This window comes from Mobula hypostoma, chromosome 12, assembly GCF_963921235.1.
Source record: "Mobula hypostoma chromosome 12, sMobHyp1.1, whole genome shotgun sequence".
Taxonomy (NCBI): domain Eukaryota; kingdom Metazoa; phylum Chordata; class Chondrichthyes; order Myliobatiformes; family Myliobatidae; genus Mobula; species Mobula hypostoma.
In genome coordinates this window covers 17,487,690-17,515,623 of record NC_086108.1, presented here as the reverse complement: position 1 = coordinate 17,515,623, position 27,934 = coordinate 17,487,690, and the positions used below count along the sequence as shown (strand labels likewise).

At 45.6% G+C, this 27,934-nt stretch overlaps 1 protein-coding gene across 11 annotated transcripts in view; it reads left to right on the top strand.

Annotated features, from left to right (window-relative positions):
- LOC134354641 (retinoic acid receptor RXR-alpha-A) overlaps positions 1-27,934 on the top strand; it is a 285,142-nt gene that overhangs the window by 213,677 nt on the left and 43,531 nt on the right. For 9 of the 11 annotated variants that reach the window (XM_063063689.1, XM_063063691.1, XM_063063698.1 and 6 more), the window contains 3 exons: positions 16,921-17,059; positions 25,100-25,279; positions 26,300-26,460. In XM_063063689.1, the coding sequence (XP_062919759.1) occupies positions 16,921-17,059; positions 25,100-25,279; positions 26,300-26,460 (480 nt within the window). Of the gene's footprint in view, positions 1-14,187; positions 14,318-16,920; positions 17,060-25,099; positions 25,280-26,299; positions 26,461-27,934 lie in introns of those variants that run through there. The other 2 variants (XM_063063696.1, XM_063063694.1) reach the window with 2 other exon arrangements.

Here is a 27,934-nt window from a genome sequence, read left to right as displayed (position 1 = left end):
AGACAGGGTGAGAAGAGGAATAGTCCAGATAGCTGTGAGAGTCAGTAGGCTTATAGTAGACATCAGTAGATAAACTGGCTCCAGAGATAGAGACAGAAAGATCAAGAAAGGGGAGGGAGGTGTTGGAAATGGACCAGGTAAACTTGAGGGCAGGGTGAAAGTTGGAGGCAAAGTTAATGAAGTCAACGAGCTCAGCATGCGTGCAGGAAGCAGCGCCAATGCAGTCGTTGATATAGCGAAGGAAAAGTGGGGGACAGGTACCAGAATAGGTTTGGAACATTGATTGTTCCACAAAGCCGACTAAAAGGCAGGCATAGCTGGGACCCATATGGGTGCCCATGGTTACACCTTTAGTTTGGAGGAAGTGGGAGGAGCCAAAGGAGAAATTATTAAGAGTAAGGACTAATTCCACTAGACGGAGCAGAGTGTTGGTAGAGGGGAACTGGTTAGGTCTAGAATCCAAAAAGAAGCGGAGAGCTTTGAGACCTTCCTGGTGGGGGGTGGAAGTATATAGGGACTGGACATCCATGGTGAAAATAAAGTGGTGGGGGCCAGGCAACTTAAAATCATTGAAAAAATTCAGAGATATAGAGACTTTGGAGAGGGTGCTGAAGATGTTTCTCCAGATATTACCTGGTGTACACAATATTAGCTAAAAGGTGAGGTTGGACAAATGCATCACTTTCTGTAGAGTGGCAAAGACTGAGATTTCAATTTCAATAGGTACATTTAATGTCAAAGAACTGTATCCAATATATATCCTGAAATTCTTTTTCTTCATAAACATCTACAAAAACAGAGGAGTGTCCCAAAGAATGAATGACAGTTAAATGTTAGAACCGCAAAGCTTCCCTTAACTCCCCCCTCCCATGCATAGGCAACAGCAAAGTAATGACCCCCCCCTCCCCCACTTGCAAAAAGCATTGGCACCCGCCACCAAGCACTCAAGCATGTAGCAAAGCATCAATAAAGTCACAGACTTGCAGTAACCCAAGGACTGCAAATTCACCCGGTAATTCGACAGACCACAGGCTCTCTCTCTCCCTAATAAGGGAAAAGGAGGTGTCCCAGTTTCACAGCAAGAGAGGAGACATAACAAATCAGCTCACTGATTTATGGTGTTAAATTTCTGTTGCATCGCTTTTTCCGAGCTCTGTGCCCAAAGAACTCCGGTCTTCGGGCACACAGCCAGCAGCCAGCTCGCTGCTTTCGATCTTCCGTGTACTCCCACAATACATCTGGTGACGGCACCGGCCTTGAATCCGCCCATCTCCTGAGCCATGAAAATCCGGCACCCTGAAGGAGCGCTAGTCTTCCAGGCATGTCGAAAAGCAGCTGGTCGTGAGGCCCTGAGAATGAGTCCCATTTCTGCAAAAAACTGAAGTCAGCGTGTAACTCTGGGTCAGGATCTTCAAAAGAACTCTGAAAAGGGAAAAAAGGGATATTAAAGATAGAGCTGTTTCTGAAGATGCAAGTGAAGAAGTCACTGTTAGGCAGCATGTTCGAAATATATAACATTATAAAGAGCACAGCTAGGGTAGATAGTTGGTCTCCTAAATTGGAAATGTCAAATACTAGAGACATTGGTGAGAGGAGAAAAGTTTAAAGAAAATGTACAAGTTTTTGTCAGAGTGGAGGTGCTTGGAATGTGTTGCCAGGGCAAGTGGTGGAAGCAGATACAATAGCAAGGTTTAAGAGTCATTTAAAGAGGCTCATGAACAAGCAGAGAGGGAGGGATACAGACCACCTGAAGTCTGATGGGACTAACCTAAATTGACATCACAGTTGATACAGACACCACAACCTGAAAGGCCTGTCCTGTGCTGTACTATGTTCTGAGGCCAACCAGACAGCGCTTGGATAAACTGCGCTTCATCTCCTTCTCATGATCAAGGCACATAGGGGTTATTCAAACTCAAGAAGCAATGCTGAGAGGCTGATTGAGTCCAGGTTAACAGAAAAGGCAGAGTAGATGAAGGCTCTTCCATCTGGGAAGAGATGCTCAAGGTTAGATGTGAGGTTGCCATGGCTACAGAAAGAGTTGCTATGGAGCACGGTTTTAAATGAAGCTGTGGGTGTAGAAAGTTGGAGGCTGCCTCTGACACAGTTAAAGGTTAATCTTATAACTGGTATCAGAATCAAGCAAGAAAATAAACTCCTGAGTATAATGGTGCAAAGCTCTGAACTCCCTCTAGAACTAATTGATATTGGAGAACTTGAGCATCTCCCAGGATAGGAAGAACACCAGGGGCTCAACAGTCTCCTTGGGCAATGAGGGAAGTGTGGTTGTGTGCACTGGTGAGCAGCAATCACATAGCTTCCACTCACTCACCCTCCATCACAGAGTCCCTCTGCTTCTCTGAAATCCAGCATTGGCTTTTCTACAGGACTGGCAGAGTTAAATACACTGCTGCTACTTGTATTCGGTGTAGTCAGCCAGAAGGAAGCCACCACCTTCTATTTTTAGGGGGCAGTTGAGGTGTTGTGGTGAAAGGCTGGGATACTCAGAGGGCCAGTTATCTGGATAATGCAATGTGACAGCACCGGCCTCTGGGAGTTAGTATCCAGGCTGCTAATGGATCCAGATCCTGGACTTGCTGCCAGCTAACCCCATCATCCCAGAGTCCGGCTCACAAGAAGTTCCAGATTAACTCCTTCCATTCTGTCTTCAGAGAGTCCACACAGCTCTCCTGCTACATCCCCGCCACGCCATCACCCATCTCACCCTCTGAAGATATTCACTCATGTTCCTCCTTTGCTTTTCTCTAATTTATGTCCACACACTGTCTATTAAACAGTGTGGATCTCCACAGCCAAGTCACTTCCCAACCTCAAACACAGTGCTTCCAATAAAGTTCATGAACAATTGACAAAGCAGAAAATACTGGAATAATTTGACAGGTCAGGCAGCATCTGTGGAAAGAGCAACGGAACAAAGAGAATGGGGAGGGGATATGAACTGTGGACAGACAGCAGGAATTAGTTGTCATCAGCTTAATTAGCTCAGCATAACACTGTGGGCCAGAGTCTGTTCTTGTATTGTACTGCTGTATGTTCTAGTTAATGGTTCAGGTCTGGGATCCACCACTGAGACCTGAAATGTTTAACAGTTTCTCTATCCACAGATTCTACCTGACCTGCAAAGAGTTTCCAGCATTTTCAACTTTTATTTCCGATTTCCAGCAACTGAGAGTTTTTTGCTTTTCATTAACAGGAGTTTTTGATTATTCCTTTCCTCCTGAACATGCCTATAATTCTCTTCTTCTACTACATTCCTCTTTCTCACTATTTATTTATTGTGACTTATAGTAATTTTTACATCTTACACTGCAAAACAACATATTTCATGACATACATATGTGATTCTGTTTCTGAAATAACATCAAGCAGGCTAAGAAAATGAGCCTTTGGTCTTTTTAAAGTGCCCTTTTAAAATTGGTCAGCCCCGCATCTGAGCTGCTGGGAAGATCCTGGGGGAATTCCAGGTGCACTTTGAAACTCCAGCAGCAAACCCATGCAGCCAGGAATAATGAATGGAGCCCAGAAACCAGAGGTGGATTATAGAGGCAGAGAATCGATGGCTGATAGATTGACTGCAGAGAATATAGATTTATTTAGCAATGAACCAATTGTGACTTGTTCACACACACATGGAGTTCAGTGATGGGATTCTTGCTAAAGGAGAGCAGCCATAACCTCATAGAATGATGGAACGGTCACAAGGGACTGAATGCTCATGTTCCTGAAGGCTGCCCTGTCACAAGTCACCTGAATTCCAATGTCATATATTAAGCAGGTGATGGTGTCAGCACCTCTGGTGCTGCATTAACTACCTCTGACAGAAATTGTTTTAAGTTATCGATTCACTGAACAGAAACAGATCTTCAGGCCAACACTTCCATGCCAACCAAGTTGCCTGTTTTGGCTCAGATCCCTCTAAATATTTCCCATCCTTGTACCTGTTTAATGTCTTTTCAATAATGTAACTGTACATACCTATACCATTCTCTGGCATATAATTCCACATACTTAGCACCCTCTGTGTGAAAAATTTTTCCTCAGGTACCCTCTCATCTAACCATTCCCTCTTGTTTTAAATTATCCTACCCTTGGGAAAAGGTGGTGACATTTCACCCTATTCACATCCTCATGATTTTATAAAACTCTACCAGGTCATGTATCGGCGGCATTTGCTGCAGGAGAAACTGTCCCAGCCTGTCCATTCTCCTTTTATAACTCAGGATTGGCCATTTCCTCATCAATCTGCTCTGCACCCTTTCCAGTTGGGTGACTGGAACTGCACACAATATTCCAAGTGTGGTCTCATCAATGTTGTATCATGACATCCCAACTCTTGTACCAAATGTCCTGATTGATAAAGGCAATCAAACCAAACATTTTCTTCACTGCCCTGTTTACCTGTGTATCTATTTTCAGGGAATTCTGTTCTACAACATGCTCCAGGGCCCTGCCATTTACTGTTCAAGTCCTGTCCGGTTTCGTATACAAAAGCCCAAAACTTTGGACTTGCCCGAGTTAAATTCCATTTGACATTCTTCTGCCTACTTCTCTCTGCATCTATGTCCCTCTGTCTACAACACCACCAATTTTGGTGTCATCTACAAACTTACTAACCGTGTTAACAATATTGTCATCCAAATCATTTATGATTGACTGGGGTGAAAATAAATTATGTTAAAAGTTCAAGCAAATCCACTAATAGAAAGGTTGTGAGTGGTGGTAAAAATCTTCTGAGGTGTATATATTTCAATGCTAGGAGTATTGCGGGGAAGGTGGATGAGTTGAGGGCGTGGATTGACACGTGGAATTATGACGTTATAGCAATTAGTGAAACTTGGCTACAGGAGGGGCAGGACTGGCAGCTTAATATTCCAAGGTTCCAATGTTTCAGATGTGATCGAGGCAGAGGAATGAAAGGTGGGGGAGTGGCATTGCTTGTTAGGGAAAATATTATAGCAGTGCTCAGGCAGGGCAGATTAGAGGGCTTGTCTACTGAGTCCTTGTGGGTGGAGCTGAGAAACAGGAAAGGTATGGCCACATTAGTGGGATTGTATTACAGACCACCCAATAGTTAAAGAGAATAGGAAGTGCAAATCTGCAGAGAGATAGCAGGCAATTGCAGGAAACATAAAGTTGTGGTGGTAGGGGATTTTAATTTTCCATATATTGATTGGGTCTCCCATACTGTTAGGGGTCTAGATGGTTGGAAAGTTTTCTAAATCAATATATAGAGTGACCAACTAGGGGGGATGCAATATTGGATCTCCTGTTAGGAAACGAGTTAGGACAAGTGACAGAAGTCTGTGTAGGGGAGCACTTTGGTTCCAGTGATCATAACACCATTAGTTTCAACTTGATCATGGACAAGGATAGATCTGGTCCTAGGGTTGAGGTTCTTAACTGGAAGAAGGCCAAATTTGAAGAAATGAGAAAGGATCTAAAAAGCGTGGATTGGGACAGGTTGTTCTCGGGCATGGATGTGATCGGTAGGTGGGAAGCCTTCAAAGCAGAAATTTTGAGAATGCAGAATTTGTATGTTCCTGTCAGGATTAAAGGCAAGGTGAATAGGAATAAGGAACCTTGGTTCTCAAGGGATATTGCAACTCTGATAAAGAAGAAGAGGGAGTTGTATGACGTGTATAGGAAGCAGGGAGTAAATAAGGTGCTTGAGGAGTATAAGAAGTGCAAGAAAATACTTAAGAAAGAAATCAGGAGGGCTAAAAGAAGACATGAGGTTGTCTTGGCAGTCAAAGTGAAGGATAATCCAAAGAGCTTTTACAGGTATATTAAGAGCAAAAGGATTGTAAGGGATAAAATTGGTCCTCTTGAAGATCAGAGTGGTCGGATATGTGCGAAACCAAAGGAAATGGGGGAGATCTTAAATAGGTTTTTTGCGTCTGTGTTTACTAAGGAAACTGGCATGAAGTCTATGGAATTAAGGGAAACAAGTAGTGAGATCATGGAAACTGTACAGATCGAAAAGGAGGAGGTCCTTGCTGTCTTGAGGAAAATTAAAGTGGATAAATCTCCGGGACCTGACAGGGTGTTCCCTCGGACCTTGAAGGAGACTAGTGTTGAAATTGCAGGGGCCCTGGCTGAAATATTTAAAATGTTGCTGTCTACAGGTGGGGTGCCGGAGGATTGGAGAGTGGCTCATGTTATTCCGTTGTTTAAAAAAGGATCGAAAAGTAAACCGGGAAATTATAGGCCAGTAAATTTAACATCGGTAGTAGGTAAGTTATTGGAGGGAGTACTAAGAGACAGAATCTACAAGCATTTGGATAGACTGGGACTTATTAGGGAGAGTCAACATGGCTTTGTGCATGGTAGATCATGTTTGACCAATCTATTGGAGTTTTTCGAGGAGGTTACCAGGAAAGTGGATGAAGGGAAGGCAGTGGATATTGTCTACATGGACTTCAGTAAGGCCTTTGACAAGGTCCCGCATGGGAGGTTAGTTAGGAAAATTCAGTCGCTAGGTATACATGGAGAGGTGGTAAATTGGATTAGACATTGGCTCGATGGAAGAAGCTAGAGAGTGGTGGTAGAGAATTGCTTCTCTGAGTGGAGGCCTGTGACTAGTGGTGTGCCACAGGGATCAGTGCTGGGTCCATTGTTATTTGTCATCTATATCAATGATCTGGATGATAATGTGGTAAATTGGATCAGCAAGTTTGCTGATGATACAAAGATTGGAGGTGTAGTAGACAGTGAGGAAGGTTTTCAGAGCCTGCAGAGGGACTTGGACCAGCTGGAAAAATGGGCTGAAAAATGGCAGATGGAGTTTAATACAGACAAGTGTGAGGTATTGCACGTTGGAAGGACAAACCAAGGTAGAACATACAGGGTTAATGGTAAGGCACTGAGGAGTGCAGTGGAACAGAGGGATCTGGGAGTACAGATACAAAATTCCCTAAAAGTGGCGTCACGGGTAGGTAGGGTCGTAAAGAGAGCTTTTGGTACATTGACCTTTATTAATCAAAGTATTGAGTATAGGAGCTGTAATGTTATGATGAGGTTGTATAAGGCATTGGTGAGGCCGAATCTGGAGTATTGTGTTCAGTTTTGGTCACCAAATTACAGGAAGGATATAAATAAGGTTGAAAGAGTGCGGAGAAGGTTTACAAGGATGTTGCCGGGACTTGAGAAACTCAGTTACAGAGAAAGGTTGAATAGGTTGGGACTTTATTCCCTGGAGCGTAGAAGAATGAGGGGAGATTTGATAGAGGTATATAAAATTATGATGGGTATAGATAGAGTGAATGCAAGCAGGCTTTTCCCACTGAGGCAAAGGGAGAAAAAAACCAGAGGACATGGGTTTAGGGTGAGGGGGGAAAAGTTTAAAGGGAATATTAAAGGGGGCTTCTTCACACAGAGAGTGGTGGGAGTGTGGAATGAGCTGCCAGACGAGGTGGTAAATGCGGGTTCTTTTTTAACATTTAAGAATAAATTGGACAGATACATGGATGGGAGGTGTATGGAGGGATATGGTCCGTGTGCAGGTCAATGGGACTAGGCAGAAAATGGTTCAGCACAGCCAAGAAGGGCCAAAAGGCCTGTTTCTGTGCTGTAGTTTCTATGGTTTCTATGACAAACCACAGTGGACCCAGTACCAATCCCTGTGGATTGATCACAGTTTGTGACTTGCAATCTTCCTGTTGAACAGTGGAGTACTTTGATCTGAGACCAGTGAATGCTGTGGAAATTAAGGCATCCACAGGGGGCAGATTTTCTTATTTTCTTACCACAGCCCTGACCCCGTGTATAGAACAAGGTGTCCTCTGTTTGACCATGTGGGCCAGCACATTCAAGTCATTCTTAACCTCTGCTAATCTGCTTCTGATAAAGATCATCAATAGGACGCTTTGCTTATTTCTCCAACATTAACCCTACTCCTGTCAGACACATAGAATGGGATGGGTAAATGACCTGGAGTCCTCCATCTGATGAGAGATGCACCATTACCTTCTCCCCACTCCCACCCATTACCTTTCCTCCTGTCTTAATAAGCACCAGAACTGAATAGAACCTGTTTATTTTGGTGCTAATTGATTTTGCCTCGAAGAGACTGCAACACCAATTCTATCCCCCCTTTGCAGGGAGTATATAGCTGCTTCCTAGATTAGAGGGTATGAGTTATAAGGAATAATAACTTGGGTTGCTTTCTCTGGAGCACCACAGGCTGAGGGGAGACCTGGTAGAAGTTTATGAAATTATCTGAGGCATGGACAGGATCGACAGCCAGAATCTTTTTCCCAGAGTAGAAATGTAAAGTACGTGAGGACATGAACTTAAGGTCAGTGGGGAAAATTTAAAGGACAAGGCAAGTCTTTCTACACACATAGTGGTGGGTGCTTTAATTGGTTGCCAGTGCAGTAGTGGAAGTAGGTATGATGGAGATGTTTAAGAGATTTTTAGATGAATGATGAATATTCAGAGAATGTTAGGATACAGGTCATATGTAGGGAGAAGAGATTAATTTGGCTTAGACATATTGGGCCAAAGGGCTTGTTCCTGTGCTGTATGCTCTGATGTTCTATGTTTCGTTTGCCTTCTGAATCTTGCTGTTGTTTTTTATGTACCAGGATCCCAAAATTCCTGTGAGCAACAACATTGTGTAGCCTCTCTCTGTAATCTATTTCTTTTAAATCAACTATCCCGTGTGCATGCATTTATTTAATTGATATGTAGTTGTGCACAGACACAAACTGGCAACGAGTACGAACCTGAATGTCAGAAAATATCACAAACTGCACTGACAATATTGGGACGAAACAGCAAGACTTGAACAGCACGAGAAAACTGTCACGAACACTAACAAAGGCGCAAATACAGTGTGTAGTACACGGTGAAAGACTCGCAGAATTTAAAGTGAAAATAATGTGTTGGTGGCTTCAGTCAGGAAAGTTAATGAATTTGATAGTGCTCATGAAGGCTGGGATTCATATATTGAGAGAGTGGAACTTTATTGTAATGCGAACAATGTGGAGGAGTAAAAGAAAGCCCCTACTTAATGGGTGCAAGAACATACAGTCTCTTAAACAACTTAGTAACCCCTGGAAAGCCAGCAAGCAAGACGTTTGTTGAAATTGTTACAACTTTACAAAATCACTTTAGCCCTAAACCGTTGGTAATAGTTGAGAAATTTAGATTTTTCAAAAGGAACCAGTCAAAAGATGAAAGCATTTCTGAATATATTGCAGAACTATCAAAACCTTCCCAGTACTGTGACTTTAGAGACGGACTTTCTGATACATTAAGGGACAGACTTGTATCTGGCATGCATAGAGGTTATTGTCCAAAAAAGACCTAATCTTAGAACAGGCATTGGCCATTGCAATATTGTTAGAGACTGCAGCAAAGGAACTACAGAATAGGAGGTTAGAATGTAAAATGCTCAAGATGTCCCAGAAAGCCAAAGATGTTATTGATGTGGCAGATCCTCCCATGATGCTGTTGGTTCAAAGTCTCAGAAAGTGTCACAGACAAGGTCACATAGATAGAATGTGCAAGGCAGACAAAAAGCACAACCGAGTGAAAAGTCTCAAATACAAAACTAAGTAAATGCATAAAGTTACCGAATATTAAAAAAAGAGTCTGACAAAGGTGAGCTGTCATGCCTAGAACTGCATAGTATTACTGAAGCAGATCACAAAATCATCTGGATCACAATAGGTGTGTCTGGTGTAAAACTGTAAATGGAGCTGGATACAGGGTCAGCTTTGTCTATAATTCCAGAGGCTGACTACAACAGACTGTCTTTCATAGAAGACCTCAGTGACGCTAAAGAACTACACAGGTGAAAAAGTGCCTCCCAAAGGCAAACTGAAGGTGAATGTGATGTACGGAGGAAAAACACAGCAGTTGAAGTGTAATGTATCGAAAACAGGAGGGCCAGCACTTTTCAGACGTGAATGGTTGAGAAAAATCCAAAATAGACTGACACTCAATCAAAGCTCTCGATGTAGTGTCAACAGGCACTGCAGCCCAAATGGTAGCATTAACCAGAGGCTGTCACAGCTGTTTAATGCTAATGAGAAAGTTTTGAGAAGGGAATAGATAAACAGATTGAAAATTTGGCTAAAGCTGTTCAAGATGCCAAAAAGTTCAAAATGCATCCCCCTCAAGCACCATTACACCCATAGGAGAGGCCGTCATCACCATGACAAAAAGTACATATTGACTTTGCTGCGTCATTCATGAGCTCCATGTTTCTGATTGTTGTGGATGTTCATTCAAAGTGGCCAGAGATTATACCAATGAAAGCAATCACCTCAGTAAAGACTGTCACCATCCCGAGGACTATCTTCACCAGAAACAGTTTAACAGAACAAATTGTGAGTGATAAGGGACCACAATACATATCAGAAAAGTTCAGACTGTTCATGAAGAAAAATGGCATCAGACATTTCAAGTCAGCTCCTCACCACCCAGCACCGAATGGGTTAGCTGAAAGGTTTATTCAAACCTTCAAGAGGTCCATTAAAGCGATGGACAAGGAGGACATTTATCTACAGCACAAGGTAGACAACTTCCTTTTTGTGTATTGGAAACTCTGTTCAGGTGACGACAAATCAAACACCTGCAATGCTGTTCATGAGCAGGAATCTGAGATCTCGCATAGACCTCCTAAAACCAGACCTACGGAGGGAGGTACAGAATAAACAGTTTAGATAGTTGCCAAGTGAAGCAGCAAAAAGCTTCAAGATTGGACAGGAAGTCCTAGCGCATGATTACTGAGAAGGATAGCTACAAGAACTGGACCACTGTTGTACACAGTGGATGTTGGAGATCAGACATGGAGATGTTATGTGGACCAGAGACTGGATACTCCACCGAAGAACACACCTGAGTTGACTGCATCCAAAAAGACAGACACATTACAGTCACCAGATTTACTCTCAGTAATGATGTCACTGATAGCAATGTGACACCAGAAACTGAGAACGTTGTCTTAGACAAGACACCTACCAAACCTGATGCCACTCTACAAGTCCAGAGGTGCTATCCTGAAAGAAACAGAGCACCACCCAAAAGACTGAACCTTTAGAATAGTTATGGACTGTTATTGTGAAAGCATGTTTATTTGGAATATGGGTCTATGAAAGGGAAATTGAGTGTTTTGTACATATATAGTTTTATGTAGCATTAATCTAAAAGGGGAGGAAGTGTAATGTATGGATCTATTTCTTTCAGAGCAATGACCCCCCCCCTTAGCACTATGTATTGATTTGTTGTCTGCGCATGCGCTGTTGTCTATGCATGCACATTGTTCTCTCACTTTCTATTGCTGCAATGTGAATACACCAGTTAAAGCCATCTCTCCCATGCATGCTATTATTTAATCAATATGTAGTTATGCACGGACACAACTATACCTTCCCCAGAAGAGATCCCAATGATCTAGAAATCTGTAACCCCGCCCCCTGCATCACTTCCTCAGCCACTCATTCATCTGTACTCACTGTGCACTCCTTCTCCTTTGTACCTATGTCATTTGTGCCAATGCGCACCACAAAGTCTGGCTGCTCACTTTCTTGAGAATCTTTTGCAGACCACTTTGAGACACCCTGGACCCTAGCAATTGTGAGGCAACACACCATCGAAGCTTCTCTTTTGTGGCCACAGATTCTGCTGTCTGCCTTCCTAACTATCAAGTCTCCTATCATTACTGCTCTCCCTCCCTGCAAAGGAAGTGTAATGTATGGATCTATTTCTTTTTAAAGCAATGACCCCCCCCCACCGTTAGCATTATGTATTGATCTGTTGTCTGCGCATGCGCTGTTGTCTACACATATGCATAGCTCTCTCTCTCTCGCTGCAATGTGAACACACCAGTTAAAGCCATCTCCTGCATGCGTGCTGTTATTTAATCAATATGCACTTATGCAGACACAACACTTCACTCAAACAATATTCTATTCTTCAACCAGCCTCACTATTTCACATATTTGTATTTAATCTGTCAAAGTTTGCTTACTTATCTGTACCAGCTAATTCCTTAGCAGATTGTGTCCTTGCAAGCCATTGTATCACCTACATACTTTTGCTGCAATGCACTTTGACCCTTCATTTGAGTTGTCTTCTAGACAATCCTTTGTATGTAGTGATATATTACTAGCTTCTTGCTTAGTTCAATGTCATGAACACCAAGTTGCAAAGGAATTCTTCACTCTTGTGAAGCTCACAGAGTAGAGTATATATGATCATAATAAATATAGTGGATTCTGGTTAATTGGGACATGTCAGGACCAGTACGTTTCGGCCCAATTAAGCAGCTGCCCCAAATATATGAAGTTTCATGGAAATAGTTAAAAATGTACAAAAAGCATGAGCTACTGATTAACTGAGTAACAAATTAGGTATTTAAATGAAATACAGAATAAATTAGAACACTATCAATAGTACTACGGCACTATAAAACTGTGTATTAGTCCATCATGGTTAGAGGCAGAGGAATTCATCACGTGCACTCTGACATGGTACACTCAATTGGTAAACTATTCTTTCTTAGCCTCTTAAAGCATTGAGGTTTAACCAATAATCTACTAAACCTACTAACCAGTATGTCTTTGGACTGTGGGAGGAAAGCAGAGCACCCAGAGGAAACCCATGCAGTGACAGGGAGAACATACACACTCCTTACAGACAGCAGCAGGAATTATACATGGGTCACCTGTATTGTAAAGTGTTGTGCTCACAGTGTGGCTTGGAACCGAGCAGTGTGGCACAATAAAAAAGGCCTGTTTCATCAGCATTATCATCTACACAAAATTTTTGAATCGTCAGGGAGTTTCGTAGATTTCCATGTTTCCGCATTTACAGCATCAGCATTATCTTTCTCACCGTGTACTTTCTTGAACTCAATATAGTGCCGACATTTCTATCGAGACAACCATCCATCTGTTGCTTTAAAATCCCGTGACCAGCTTCTTAGCTAACTCCTCTAACTTGTTTTTCAACGTTGGTCCACTGCTGTGCACACCTTGTTCAGTTACAATGGAAAACCATTGATTGGCTAGGGTTTGGCTAGGGTTACCAGACCTGTGATTTGGCTAGGGTTAAATCAGGGATTGTTGGACAGCACAGCTCAAAGGACCAGTTCCATTGCTGTATCTTAATAAATAAATATAAAGATGAGGGGAAGAAGTTGCTTATTTAGTCTGGACATCCAGGCTTTCCAGTTCCTGTATCTACTCCAGAAGGTAGAAGAAAGAACAGGGAATGGCCAGGATTGCAGGCATTCTCAACAATGTTGTCAGTGTTTCTGGAATAATGCACTGTGAAGTTAGGTAGCACAGTAGTGTAGTAGTTGTAGTAGTCAATAGACAATAGACAAGAGGTGCAGGAGTAGGCCATTCGGCCCTTCGAGCCAGCACCGCCATTCACTGTGATCATGGCTGATCATCCACTATCAGTATCCAGTTCCTGCCTTATCCCCATAACCTTTGATTCTACTATCTTTAAGAGCTCTATCCATCTCTTTTTTGAAAGCATCCAGAGACTTGGCCTCCACAGCCTTCTGGGGCAGAGCATTCCATATATCCACCACTCTCTGGGTGAAAAAGTTTTTCCTCAACTCCGTTCTAAATGGCCTACCCCTAATTCTTAAACTGTGGCCTCTGGTTCTGGACTCCCCCATCAGTGGGAACATGCTTCCTGCCTGCAGCGTGTCCAATCCCTTAATAATCTTGTATGTTTCAATAAGATCCCCTCTCAGCCTTCTAAATTCCTGAGTATACAAGCCTAGTCGCTCCGATCTTTCGACATATGACAGTCCCGCCATCCCAGGAATTAACCTTGTGAACCTACGCTGCACTCCCTCAATAGCAAGAATGTCCTTCCTCAAATTTGGAGACCAAAACTGCACACAGTACTCCAGGTGTGGTCTCACCAGGGCCCTGTACAGCTGCCGAAGGACCTCTTTGCTCTTATACTCAATTCCACTTGTTATGAAGGCAAGCATGCCATTAGCTTTCTTCACTGCCTGCAGTACTTGCATGCTTGCTTTCAGTGACTGATGTACAAGAACACCTAGATCTCGTTGTGCTTCCCCTTTTCCTATCTTGACTCCATTTAGATCAGCGGTCCCCAACCACCGGGCCACAGAGCATTTGCTACCGGGCGGCGAGGAAACGAAATGATTTGGCAATATGAGTCAGCTGCAACTTTCCTCATTCCCTGTCACGCCCACTGTTGAGCTTGAACACACGCGAGGTCATTAACAGCGCGTCATCCATGTCAGCGCGGGAAGGAGATCAACTCCTCGAGCTTGCAAATGACGGCGGGCTGAAAAGTATGTTTGACATAACATCTCTGCCGGCATTCTGGATCAAAGTCAAGGCTAAATATCCTGAGACAGGCTCGAAAGAACTGAAAACATTGCTTCCATTTCCAACATATCTCTGTAATGAATGCGACGAAAACTAAATAGACCGGCCATAAGGAACCCCCTTTGAGTATCGCTGTCTCCCATCACCCCTCAATAGGACCGTCTTGTTGCAGGGAAACAAGCCCAGGGCTCCCACTGATTCAGCGATACGGGTGTGTTGCAATGATTTTATATGTTCATACGGGGAAAATATGTGCTGTGTGTTTAATATCCAAACGTTACTTAAAATGTTATGATGCTATTGACTGATAAGTGACTTATATAACCATATAACAATTACCAGCACGGAAATAGGCGATCTCGGCTCTTCTAGTCCGTGCCGAAAGCTACTCTCACCTAGTCCCACCGACTTGCACTCAGCCCATACCCCTAATTCCTTTCCTGTCCATATACCTATCCAATTTTTCTTTAAATAATATCGAACCTGCCTCTACCACTTCTACTGGAAGTTCTTTCAACACTTCAAACTCCCCATCCTCCCCTGATAAGTGACATCACTATATTCATGTGAGGATAATATGCGCTGTGTGTTTAATATTAAATTTGTTAGATTAAACCCTTTTAGAAACGAAATTAAGTGTATTAGCCCCTTATTACCAATATTCCGGTCGTGATGAACACCCCCCCCCGAACAGAATCGCCAAAAACGCTTTGCAGAGAATAATATCGGCAGGTACACTCACGCATGCGCTCTGGTGCCCGCGCAAGGCTTCATGGTCATTGTAGTCTTTCTTTGACTGCTACTCTGGTCCGTTGGCAACCCTACCTCCCCAGGTCGGCTGGTCCGCAAGAATATTGTCAATATTAAACCGGTCCGCAGCGCAAAAACGGTTGGGGACCCCTGATTTAGATAATAATCTGCCTTCCCGTTCTTACCACCAAAAGTGGATAACCTCACATTTATCCACATTAAACTGCATCTGCCATGCATCTGCCCACTCACCCAGCCTGTCCAAGTCACCCTGCATTCTCATAACATCCTCCTCACATTTCACACTGCCACCCAGCTTTGTGTCATCGGCAAATTTGCTAATGTTACTTTTAATTCCCTCATCTAAATCATTAATATATATTGTAAACAGCTGCGGTCCCAGCCCTGAACCCTGCGGTACCCCACTGGTCACCGCCTGCCATTCCGAAAGGGACCCATTAATCGCTACTCTTTGTTTTCTGTTAGCCAGCCAATTTTCAATCCATGTCAGTAATCTGCCCCCAATACCATGTGCCCTAATTTTTCCCACTAATCTCCTATGTGGGACTTTATCAAAGGCTTTCTGAAAGTCCAGGTACACTACATGCACTGGCTCTCCCTTGTCCATTTTCATAGTTACATCCTCAAAAAATTCCAGAAGATTAGTCAAACACGATTTCCCCTTCATAAATCCATGCTGACTCGGACCAATCCTGTTACTACTATCCAGATGTGTCGTAATTTCAACTTTTATAATTGACTCCAGCATCTTTCCCACCACCAACGTCAGGCTAACTGGTCTATAATTCCCTGTTTTCTCTCTTCCTCCCTTCTTGAAGAGAGGGACAACATTAGCCACCCTCCAATCCACAGGAACTGATCCTGAATCTATAGAACATTGAAAAATGATTACCAATGCATCCACTATTTCTAAAGCCACCTCCTTAAGTACCCTGGGATGCAGACCATCAGGTCCCGGGGACTTATCAGCCTATCCAACACCATTTCCTGCCTAATATAAATTTCCTTCAATTCATCCATTACCGTAGGTCCTTTGGCCGCTATTACATCTGGGAGATTGTTTGTGTCTTCCCTAGTGAAGACAGATCCGAAGTACCTGTTCAACTCGTCTGCCATTTCCTTGTTCCCCATAATAAATTCACCCCCTTCTGTCTTCAAGGGCCCAGTTTTGGTCTTAACTATTTTTTCCCTTTTCACATACCTAAAGTCAGCACAACGCTTTACTGCACCAGCTACTTGGGTTCAATTCCCATCGCTGCTGCCTGGAAGGAGTTTGTACATTCTCCCTGTGACCACATGAGTTTCCTCCAGATGCTACGGTTTCCTCCCACAGTCCAAAGGTGTACCGGTCAGTAGGTCAATTGGTCTTTGTAAATTGTCCTGTGATACGGTTGAGGCTAAATTGGGGGTTGCTGGAAGGGCCAAGGGGCCTACTCTGCACTGTATCTCGATAAAATAAATAAAAATAAAATAAAGATGAACTGGCTGGAAGGAAGTGACAAACCTGCATTGGACAGTGTTATGTTTACCACTCTCTGCAGGTTCTGTCAGTACAAATTACAGCAGTTGCCATTGCCAAGCAGAAATGGAACCTGTCAGGATGCTTTCTCTAGCACATCTGTAGTGGCTTAACAGGATCCTCTTGGACAAATCAATGTTCTGCAGTAACATGTTTGTGACATCACCTGTGTAGGTGGGATCTGTAATTGGAAGGAGTGCAAAGGGATTAAATGGGTGGTGTGCCTCTGAACAGAGAGAGCTGATATGTTACAATTCTCTTGTGTTTTCCATTCAGATTAATGCAGTGAACAATGTCAGCAGCACAGAGGATATTAAGCCACCTCCTGGCTTGACTGGACATGGAAATTTGAATTCCTACAGCCCCAACTCAATGGCCAAGCACATCTGCGCAATATGTGGAGACAGATCGTCAGGTAATACAGCTTCACCTCCAAAACTCGGTAGTGGAGTCAATGCATTTGACCATATCAGGATAATCCCCCAGAGAAGGAGCAGGTTGTTGCTGTTCAATCAAGCCCGGAGGGTCCCGTGGCTCCCAGAATCCAGCAAAAGCCTGGGAAAGTCGAGGGAGGGGAGGTGGTGCCGGAGGCTGAGGACGCCTCTGTAATGGAGGTCAGCATGCCTCAGCATGTCTGTGGCCTGAAATGACGGAGGGATGTGTTCCCTGAGACTGGGGATCAGGAGCCAGAGGAGGAGGAAAAGGATTTACCCCCTGCAAAGGCTGTATATGCAGAGTTTGTTCCCTCGAGCTGTCGTCCAGGGACCCTCTGCTGGGAAGGCATCTTCCAGGCTGACCTCCAGGCTGGTGAGCAGCGCCACTGTAGAGAGATCGTGTGGGGAGATAGATGTGCCTTTGTACAAGACTGCACACTCAAAGCAGGTATTCCTTGGGGAGGGACTCTGGAGGAAATTGGGCTGTCGTGAGGGACTACTGGAGGAAACCTTTCAAGTCCCAGTTGGCCACAGGTCGCTCGTCAGTTCTGGAAGGGGTAGTTTCATCAATCCACATGGTCCTCCAAAAGAAGGGGAGGGGAGCTGAGGTGACCCGTAAGGAGAGGCGCCAGTTTAAGAAACTCCTTCTTTATAGGGCCTCTGCCCCTTCCCTCTACAGTTCTGACGAAGGATTACAGCCAGAAAACGTTGACTCATCGTCTCCACAGATGCTGCCCGACCTGCTGAGTTCCTCCAGCGTGTTGTGAGTGTTGCTAAGAGGATCTTGGAGTCCCTGGAGAAGGGTTGTAGGGCAAAGACGGGAGAGGGCTCGAAGGAGAGCTCTGCTTCTTCTCCCAGGGGCTCTGGTGAGGGGTTTCAATAAGATGCGCCATGAAGCTGAGTGTTGTGACCCTTAACATCAATGGCGGTAGGGGGAGTCCATCATCTCTCTGTCCTCCAGGACAGGAGATATGCGGTGAGCTTCCTGAAGGAAACTCACGCTGTTCCAGGAGACTAATCCACCTGGATTCTGGAAATGGCAAGAGGTGGTCCACATGAGCCACCTCAGCTCTACTTCCAGTGGGGTAGCCATCATTTTGGCCCCTTTTTTCCCAGCCTGAAATAATGTCGGTTCAGAAACTTGTGCCTGGCTGTCTGTTTCACCTCGCCGTGCATCAGGATGGCATGCCAATGCATTTTGTAAATGCGTGCGCCCCTGAGCCCGACCCGACACAGGTGCGCCTGTTCCAAGAGGTGTCTGCATTGCTGGGGTCATAGATCGTAGCGAGTGCATTATCCTGGAGGGTGATTTCAACAGAACCCTCAAGGAAAGGGTAGTCGAGCATCGGTGAGGAAGTTGTGTCCTCGGAGTTGGTCGTTGTTTGGCAGAGCCTTCACCATGACCTCTGTGTTTCTCAAGGAGGTATGGAGAGGGTGGGGGCTCGGGGATAAATCAACTGTACACCTGCAGGGCGTAGGTGTTCCAGGTGTTGGCTACCTCCATGCAGCCGGTTGTGTGCTCAGAGCCCTACTGGTGTGGGCAGAGCTGAATGGGCTGCCAGCATGGGTAGGGTCCATGTACTGGCATTTCAACAACCGGCTGCTGGAGATGGCTGGTTCCGGGATTCGTTCCAGCAGTTCTTGAATACCTGGCAGGAGAAGCAGGGGAGTTTTGCCTCTCTGAGGCTCAGGTGGGATATGGGCAAGGCTCATGTCTGACTGTTCTGCCAGGAATATGCACGTTGATGTCCAGGGTTGATAGGCTCGAGAAGGAGTTGATTGACTTGGAGTCCTGGCTAGGGCCAATCAGTGGGGACCATTGGGATGAGTACCAGCGGAAGAAAGAAGTCCTGAGGCACCTGCAGCTTGAGAGGTCCCAAGGCGCATACCTGAGATCACGGGTCCAGATGCTGCAGAATCTGGACCAGGCCTCACTTTTCTTCTACTCTGTTGAGAAGAGGTGTATTCGCTGGCAGCTCGTGGAATTACTGGCTGAGAATGTCTCCTCCATCACGGATCCGACGAGAATTGTTGCAGAAGTTCATTTCTTTTCTGAAGCTCTAATCTCGCCGGACCCATGCAGTGAGGATGCACACAAGAATCTGTGGGAGGACTTGCCGAGGGTCAGCCCTGGGTGTGCTGAGTGGTTTGATGTACCGCTAACTTCGGTGAAGCTGACCAGTGCCCTCAACTGGCTACAGAGAGGCAAGTCCCCAGGACTAGATGGGTTGATCGTCGAACTCCTCCGGGCCTTCTGGGACAGGTGCTGATCATGCAGGAGTACCGGAGGAGAGTATGGCAATGGGTGAGATGCCCCTCTCCTGGCGCAGAGCAGTCGTGGCCCTGCTGCCAAAGAAGGGGGATCTTCATTGCCTGCAGAATTGGCGCCCAGTATCCCTCCACATTGTGGAGTACAAGATCTTTGCCCAGGCAATGGCCAATTGTCTGGGCTCCGTGCTGGCGCAAGTGGTCCACCCTAACCAGTCCTACACGGTCCCGAGGCGGTCAATCCAGGACAATATCCACATTGTCAGGGATCTGGTCTACCTGTGCCAGGAGGCTGGAATGTCATTCGCTCTTCTCTCCCTCGACCTAGAGAAGGCATTTGACAGGGTGGACCACGAGTACCTTTTTGGGTCTCTGCAAGCATTTTATGGCCCACATCTGACTGCTGTACACTGCCGCAGAGTGCATAGTTAAGATCAATGGGTCCTTGACAGCACCCTTGTGCTTTGGGGCAGGGGTGAGTCAGGGTACCCCATGTCGAGACAGTTGGTTTGCGTGGAGCTATTCCTGTGCCTTCTCTGCAAGAGGTTAATGGGTTTGGTTCTACATGAACCAGACATGGAGTTTCTCCTGTCGGCTTACGCCGATGACATCCTCCTTATTGTCACTGACCCAGATGACTTGCAGAGGCTGCAAGACTGCCAGTAGGTCTTCTCGGATGCATTGTCTACAAGGGTCAACTGGGAGAAGAGTGTGGGCCATTTGGTGGGTCAGTGGCAGGTGGACTCCCTACCAGAGGGGTTGAGGCCCTTTGCATAGAGCATCACACACCTCCTCTACTTGGGGGTCTACCTGATCTCGACAGAGAAGCCCCGGCCAGCGAACTGGCAGTATTTAGAGACAAAAGTCTCTGCTTGGCTGGGGCGCTGGTCACTTCCATGGTGTGATACCAGCTGACTACTTTAGTCCCACCCACAACGTTTGTATCCAGGATCCAGAAGAGGCTGGAGGACTTCTTCTGGGGCAGTAGGAGGCCTTGGGTCTCTGCAGTGGTCCTGAGTCTTCCAATCGCAGAGGGCAGTTAGTCTCGGGTGTGCATGCACACCAAGCTGGCAGCTCTTTGCCTCAGAACCCTGCAGTGATACCTGTACTGTGACCACCCTCCGAAATGGCATACGCTGGCGATACACTTTCTCCGCAGGAGGGCATATGAATCCCGGTGGACGGCTTCAGCCGTGCCGCTTTGAGAGAACTACCCTGCTTCTGCAGGGAACTGCGAATTGCATGGGGACTAGCCTCATCTAGGCAGGGTGCTCCTGTGCCATTGGGCAGTGCTCTAGCTGTTGGGGGAACTGATCCTGATCCTATCACAGTGGGTGTCGGGGGTGGCAGGGAAGTGGAGGGATTCTGGTTGCACCACCGCCCGATGTGCTCGTTGGACCCAGGACAAAGGAGACCATGCAGGAGAGGGTCCCGCATGACATAAGCCATCTCGCGGGGATGCCCACCGTGCCCTTCCGTGACACTCTGAAGTGTTTCTTATACAAGCTGCTCCTGTACACCTTTCACTTCCTTTCCTTCGTCTGCAGACCAGACTCACCTTGGCAGTCCGTGTTACCATCTGGCAGAAGAGTAGGTCCCCAGTAAAAGTCTCTTTATGCAGGGATCCTTCCTCCATACCATGGGGACCTGGGGTGACAGATGTTGCATTGGGCAGTACTGTACAACAGGTTTTTGAGCAGGCTGTCCATCTGTCCATTCTGTGGTGGTGAGGAGTCAGTGTACTGTACTTACACGGAATCTGAGAGGTTGCAGCTTCTGTTTGAGTTTCTAAAGGGGCTGCTGCTGAGGTTCTGGCTGCATTTTAGTTCTGTGCTCCTCATATACGGGGACCCAGTTCGGAAGGGGGCAGGTGGTGAGAAGGATCTCCTGATGGGCTTGCTCCTGGGGTTGGCCAAGACTGCCTGCCCCTTTTCCTAGGATACATTCATGCCCAGCTGTCCTTGGAGCGGGAGCATACAGTCGCAATGCATACATTGGGGATTTCCAGGGGCGGTGGGCTCCCCATGGTATTGACTGTTTTATAGATGGTAGTAACGATATTTTAATCTGTGTATACTTACTGAATGTCTGTACCTTCTGTATTTGTTATGTAAATAAACTTTTAATTTTGTAAAAAAAAAATGGGTGGTATGGGGAGTCAAACTGGGAAGGACAATACTGAGGGAGGGCTGTGCTATTCAATGTATAAGAAGGACAACTAAAAAAAATAAGCTAATCAGGCAGTGTATGTGGAGAGGAAATATAGAACTAAAATGGCCAGAGGTGTTGTCTTTCCAAAACCACATTAAACTGAGTCTTGACTAATTGTGATAAATCCATGCCACTGTGATAGCAGGATGAGATATTCCAGCATATCAAGATTCAGATGGCGACAACTCCCAATGCATCAGTTATTATCCAATTGTTTTTGTGAGATATTTCTGGGCCAAAACTGTCTGCCCTGCTTCCAACTTTATAATGGTGGCCACAATTCAGAAGGATAGAGTTGGCTACATTGTATTCTGGATTGTTCTGAAGACAGAAAACCACTGCAGAAATTCAACCCATTGCTTTTGGTTTTAATATAAATGAGAGCACAGGGATCTACCCGAGCTTTGCAGTGTTTAAATCATTGATGAACCCAGCAACTACGTTCAGATGTTTTGCATTATGAATGTTTTGATTAGGACACTCTGCATTTGTGAGTGGTGTAGTTAGTAGATCCCGACAAGCATTTTGACCAACAAGGAAAAGGAATGACTGTCGTAATCAACAGCACTGCGCACAAAGGCAGATTCCATCAGCAGCAACCTGCTGGGTAGTGGGAAACGGTGAGGCAATCACCCATGCCGAGGTCATGATGGGGTCCACGAGAGGGGTAGGGTGGGGTGGTAGTACCCTACCTTGCTGTTTTCTCCCCACACTCTCCAAAACCAAAAGGACTCATTCTTGAGGAGAGTGGGATGGGGGTGGGGGGAGTGGGAGAGCTGAGACTCTGTGGACCCTATGACCCATTCTTGACTTGGAACTGGGATGTCAGCACCTGGAACTGGATGTGGCCTGTTCAGTCTGTGCTAGCCCCTTCAGGACACTCTACTACTACCACTATGTCGACTCAGGCCTAGGGGGCTGGCGTCAGGACACTCTATTCAGTCCCATTCCTCCCAGTTTCCCTGAAGAATTTCCTCCAGAATGGAACTTTAGTTTTTCTACCATTCTTCCTCCATCCCAAAGATATGTTCTACACATTGCTCACAGGTTCCTCCAAGGTGCCAAGGTAAAGGTACATTGTTCTTGTCAAAAGTGATGGGGGAGGCGGTGATGCCAGGATAGCTTCACTCCTGAGGTGGAGGTGAGGCAAGGGGACATTGCAGGAAGACCTGGGTTTGTTGTTACCTGCACAGGTCCATGTGTGCACAGGTGTAATGAAAAACTTACTTGCAGCAGCATCACAGGCACAGAGCATCAGATAAGCAGCATTCACCAGAGAAAAAACATAAAGCATAAATTACACACTAGTTATTAAACATAAAATTATACACAAGTCATTAAACATAACTTATACACAAGTATTACAAGAAAGAACACAGAATGAGAAGCCCATGGGAGGTATAAAATGGTAATAGGGTGATGGGTTGGAGGTGGGGGAGAAAGAGGGTTTAGTGGTACTGAAACGGAAGTGGTGACTGCATGAGAGTGGCGACAGAACGGGAGTGGTGATGGGACGGGAGTGGCGACGGGATGGAGTGGTGTTGGGATGGGAGTGATGGAGAGGGGGGTTTAGTGGCAGTATTTGTTTAATTTACTGGTATTTCTACTTTCAGTCAAGTGGACAGCTGGAAAAAGGTATGCCTGCCCTACTGCATAGAATAAGGCCATACAGCCTCTTGTCCATGCTGGACAACTGAACAGTCCCACTAATTTTCCTTTAACCCATTCTCCCTTACCCCATTAACTCCACTCAACCCCACACCAAGGTCAATTAACCCACCAATCCCCATGTCTTTGGGATCTAGGAGTAAACTGGAGCACTCAGGAGAACATACAGACTCCACTTGTGGGGAGTGTGCCTAGACTTGGAGCAAGCTCAGCTTGTACAGAACATTGGAAAGTACACCAAAATGAGAATTAATATGATGCTTCTCAAATCTTTCCAAACTGTTGTTCACCTTTCACTGCAAGAAATCCAGCAGCAAGCTTGCACATTAAACGTCCAAACAATGTGACAGTTTTAGTTTGCATCCTTTTGATCATATTACCAGTAAATCTCCACTAATCCAGCATCTGACCATCGGGTAATCCTGATGGCTCAGCAGCCAATTCACTGGCTGATGGTTGTCCTCATTCCCATTCATTCACCTGGTACCCAAGCTCACCTGGTAATGTATCCCCCAGGACCTTGAATCTTACCAGATTCATAGAAGTGTTACTGTTACAATGACACACAGAACATAGAACACTACAGTGCAGGAACAAGCCCTGCCTATGCCAAACATGATACCAATTTAAACCGATCATACCTGCTTGCACTTAGTCCCTATTTCTCCATTCCTTTACCTGTTCATATGTCTGTCTCAACAACCCCCCACCCTTAAATGCTGCTATCACTTGTGCCTCCACCATATCCTCTGGCAGCCCATTCCAGCCAACTACCACTCTTTGTGTAAAAAACATCTTGTCCCCCGCTAAATCTCCTTTAAATTTTACTCTTCTCTTCTTAAACTTCTACGCTCTTGTATTTGACACTTACATTCTATAAAAAGACTGCCTACCTACCCTTTCTATGCCTCTCAGAATTTCATAAACTTCTGTCAGGTTGTCTCTTAACATCATACAATAAAAAGTGAATTAAATTGTGTAGGTGTATTAATTAAACTAACATGGTGTATTCCAGTAAATCTGCCGGTCCAGCTCTATCAAAGTCTCAAGCATACCAGATTAAAGGATGTTAGAGGGCATATTAAAATTAATATTAAGTTTATCATGAACACTGTAAGGAAATTCCTTGTGTGTGTAAAACTCCCAGAGTATACATGGTAATAATAAATACAACACTGCAAAGATTTTAGCATAATCTGAAGTGATGCTGAAGGAAATGCTAACATGATAACCACGGAGTGACCAAGAGAGGTGGAATTAAGGGTTGAGGATTTATCAGCATCACCAGAAAGGGGATGTGAAAGAGAATTAGAACACAGTGGGGAAGAAGCTGTTCTTAAGTTGTGACATCTGGGCTTTCAAGCTCTGGTATCTTCTTCAGAAGGTAGCAGAGAAAACAGGGAATGGCCAGGGTGGCAGGCATCCTTGACAGCACTACTAGCCTTTGTGAAGCAACAGAGAAATGTGCACGAGACATTTACAATGATGATCCCAGAACAGAGGGAGTGTATCAATCAGGTAGGACCATTCCAGGAGAAAAAATTGTGGAGTGATGAAGGGCCCAGAGGCATGTGCAGAGTCAAAAGCCGTAAAATGTGCATGAGTCTTTAATAAATGAAATAAGAGCCTTCAGGAAACAGACAGGGATGGGAATGTGGATGTTGCCTTGGTCCAGATGAAGAGATGTGCTGGTTGGGGATGTGAGGGAGGGAGGAAGAGGTGATACCCAATGGCAAGGGGTTCCAAGATCAGCTGGGACAACCTGTTGTGATGTAATCTCTGTATAATCATGGCAGAGCCTTCCTGTCTGGTTTTTGGAGAGCGGACCATCTCCTTCCCACACTGGGCCTGACCTGTGGACTCCCCCTCTGCAGGAAAACACTATGGAGTGTACAGCTGTGAGGGGTGCAAAGGCTTCTTTAAACGGACCGTACGCAAAGACCTCACCTACACGTGCCGGGACACCAAGGACTGTATAATTGACAAGCGCCAACGTAACCGCTGCCAGTACTGCCGCTACCAGAAATGCCTGGCCACTGGCATGAAGAGGGAAGGTAGGTCACATCACAGCAGGCTGTCCATACAAGCCATCAGGGACAGGGAAGGGAAGACACATCCTCTACACCATCCCATCACACACTCCCAGGGTTGGACAGAGGGCTAGATACAGAGCAAATTTCCCTCACACTGTTCCATCACACACTCCCAAGGGTACAACAGAGGCTTTGATACAGAGTAAAGCTCCCTCTACACTGTCCCATCACACACTTCTGAGGGTAGAACAGAGGGTTAGATACAGAGTAAAATTCCCTCTACACTGTCCCATCTCTCACTCCCGAGAGTAGAACAGAGGGTTTGATACAGAGTAAATTTTCCTCACACTGTTCCATCACACACTCCCGAGGGTAGAACAGAGGATTTGATACAGAGTAAATTTTCCTCATACTGTTCCATCACACACTCCCCAGCGTAGAACAGAGGGTTTGATGCAGAGTGAAGCTCCCTCTCCAATGTCTCATCACAATCTCTCAGGCCAGGACAGAGGGATTAGACACAGAGTAAAGCTTCCTCACAGTGTGCCATCACACACTCCAAGGGTTAGACGCAGATTAAAGCTTCCCCTACATAGTCCCATCACAAACTCTCAGGACAGAACAGAGGATTAGACACAGAGCAAAGCTTCCTCATACTGTCCCATCACACACTCCTGGGTAGTAACAAATGGGTTGGGCACAGTAAAATATCAGTAAGCAGTTGAGGCTTTTTCAACAGCTAGAAGGTGGGAGAACAGCAAATGGTGGGGACTGGATGCAGCTAGAGTTAGTGGAGGGAGACCTCGGATATTTGGGGCATTTAAGGTGCATGAGATCAGCCTGACTCCTGCACACTGAGGGCTCATCCAGTCACCCTGTGTGTAATTAGAGGGGAGACTTGGAAGCCTCAGCCAGAGACTTGTGTACCAGATTGACGGCAGAAAGAACTGGCAGATGCAGGTCGCAGGCAGAGCAGCAGAACCTGAGGGTGAGGTGGGATGACCGAGTGCCCATTTGATGTCAGTTTTGCTTCACTTGCAGCTGTGCAGGAGGAGCGTCAGCGGGGTAAGGAGAAAAGTGACAATGAGTTAGAGCCCAGCAGCAGTGTTAATGATGACATGCCGGTAGAGAAGATTCTAGAAGCAGAGCTGGCCGTGGAGCCCAAGACGGAGACGTACGTGGAGGCCAGTTCAGGAAATTCGGTATGTAGTACAGATTCCCCTTTGGCTCTCTTTCTACTCATTTGTTTTATTCTTTATGTTATTTTTGTTTATTTTCGGCATGGTAACAGGCTCTTCTGGCCCAGTAAGTACGCGCTGCCCAATTTTACACGCATGACTATTAACCTACTAACTTGTACATCTTTGGAACACGCGAGGAAACCAGAGCACCCAGAGGAAACCCATGCAGTCATGGAGAGAATGTACAAACTCCTTACAGACAGTGGCAGGAATTGAAGTCAAATATGGTGCTGTGATAGCGTCGCACTAACCTCTACAATAAGGATAGTGGAATTTTTTATCAGTTAATTGGTAAGTCTAGACTTCCCTTCTCTCACTGTCTAACAGCACCTTAGCCTGTGTCAACCACAGCTGAGGCTCACTGCCTAACACCCCATGGGCCCTCCCATCACTGTCCCTGTGGCCACTGTCTCAGTGACCTTTAGGTATCTGAGTAGCCAGGGCATCAAAGGTTATGGTGAGAAGGCAGGGGAGTGGGACTAAATGGGAGAATGGATCAGCTCATGATAAAATGGCGGAGCAGACTCGATGGGCCGAATGCCCGACTTCTGCTCCTTTGTCCTATGGTCTTATGGTATGGGTTTGTGTCCTGTGAGAGGTACACTCGTGTCGAGGCGTGATTCTGACAACTGAATGCAGCAGTGGCAATTTACCTCTGATAGACACCACCCAGTACTGGCAGTAATGACTGAGCACCTTTCACCAGTGCCAGAATCATCTGACATGTGTCACCTCAATACCACTGATGGATGACTTGTCTTCCTGCTGTCTGGGCTTTTGGACTGAAAAAAGGGTAAAAGAACCTTTTTAGTCCAAGTCAATGTCAAAGTCAAGTTTATTGTCATATGCACAAGCACATGTGTACTAATTGTGTTAACGTCTGTTCAAACCAGATAAGTGTGAAGTGGTTCATTTTGGTAGGTCAAATATGATGGCTGAATATAGTATTAATGGTAAGACTCTTGGCAGTGTGGAGGATGAGAGGGATCTTGGGGTCCATGTCCATAGGACATTCATAGCTGCTGTGCAGGTTGACTCTGGTTAAGAAGGCAAACGGTGCATTGGCCTTCAAGTTCAGGAGCTGAGAGGTGATGTTACAGCTATATATGACTCTGGTCAGACCCCACTTGGAGTACTGTGCTCAGTTCTGGTCACCTCACTACAGGAAGGATGTGGAAACCATAGAAAGGGTGCAGAGGAGATTTACAAGGATGTTGCCTGGTTGGGGAGCATGCCTTATGACAGGGGTCACCAACCTTTTTTGCACTGCGGACCAGTTTAATATTGACAATATTCTTGCGGACCGGCCGGACCGGGGGTGGGGGGGGTGGGTACGGTTGCTAACGGACAAGAATAGCAGTCAAATACATTGACCTTACCCAGAGGAAGACTACAATGACCATGAAGCCTTGCGCGGGCACCAGTGCCCATGCGT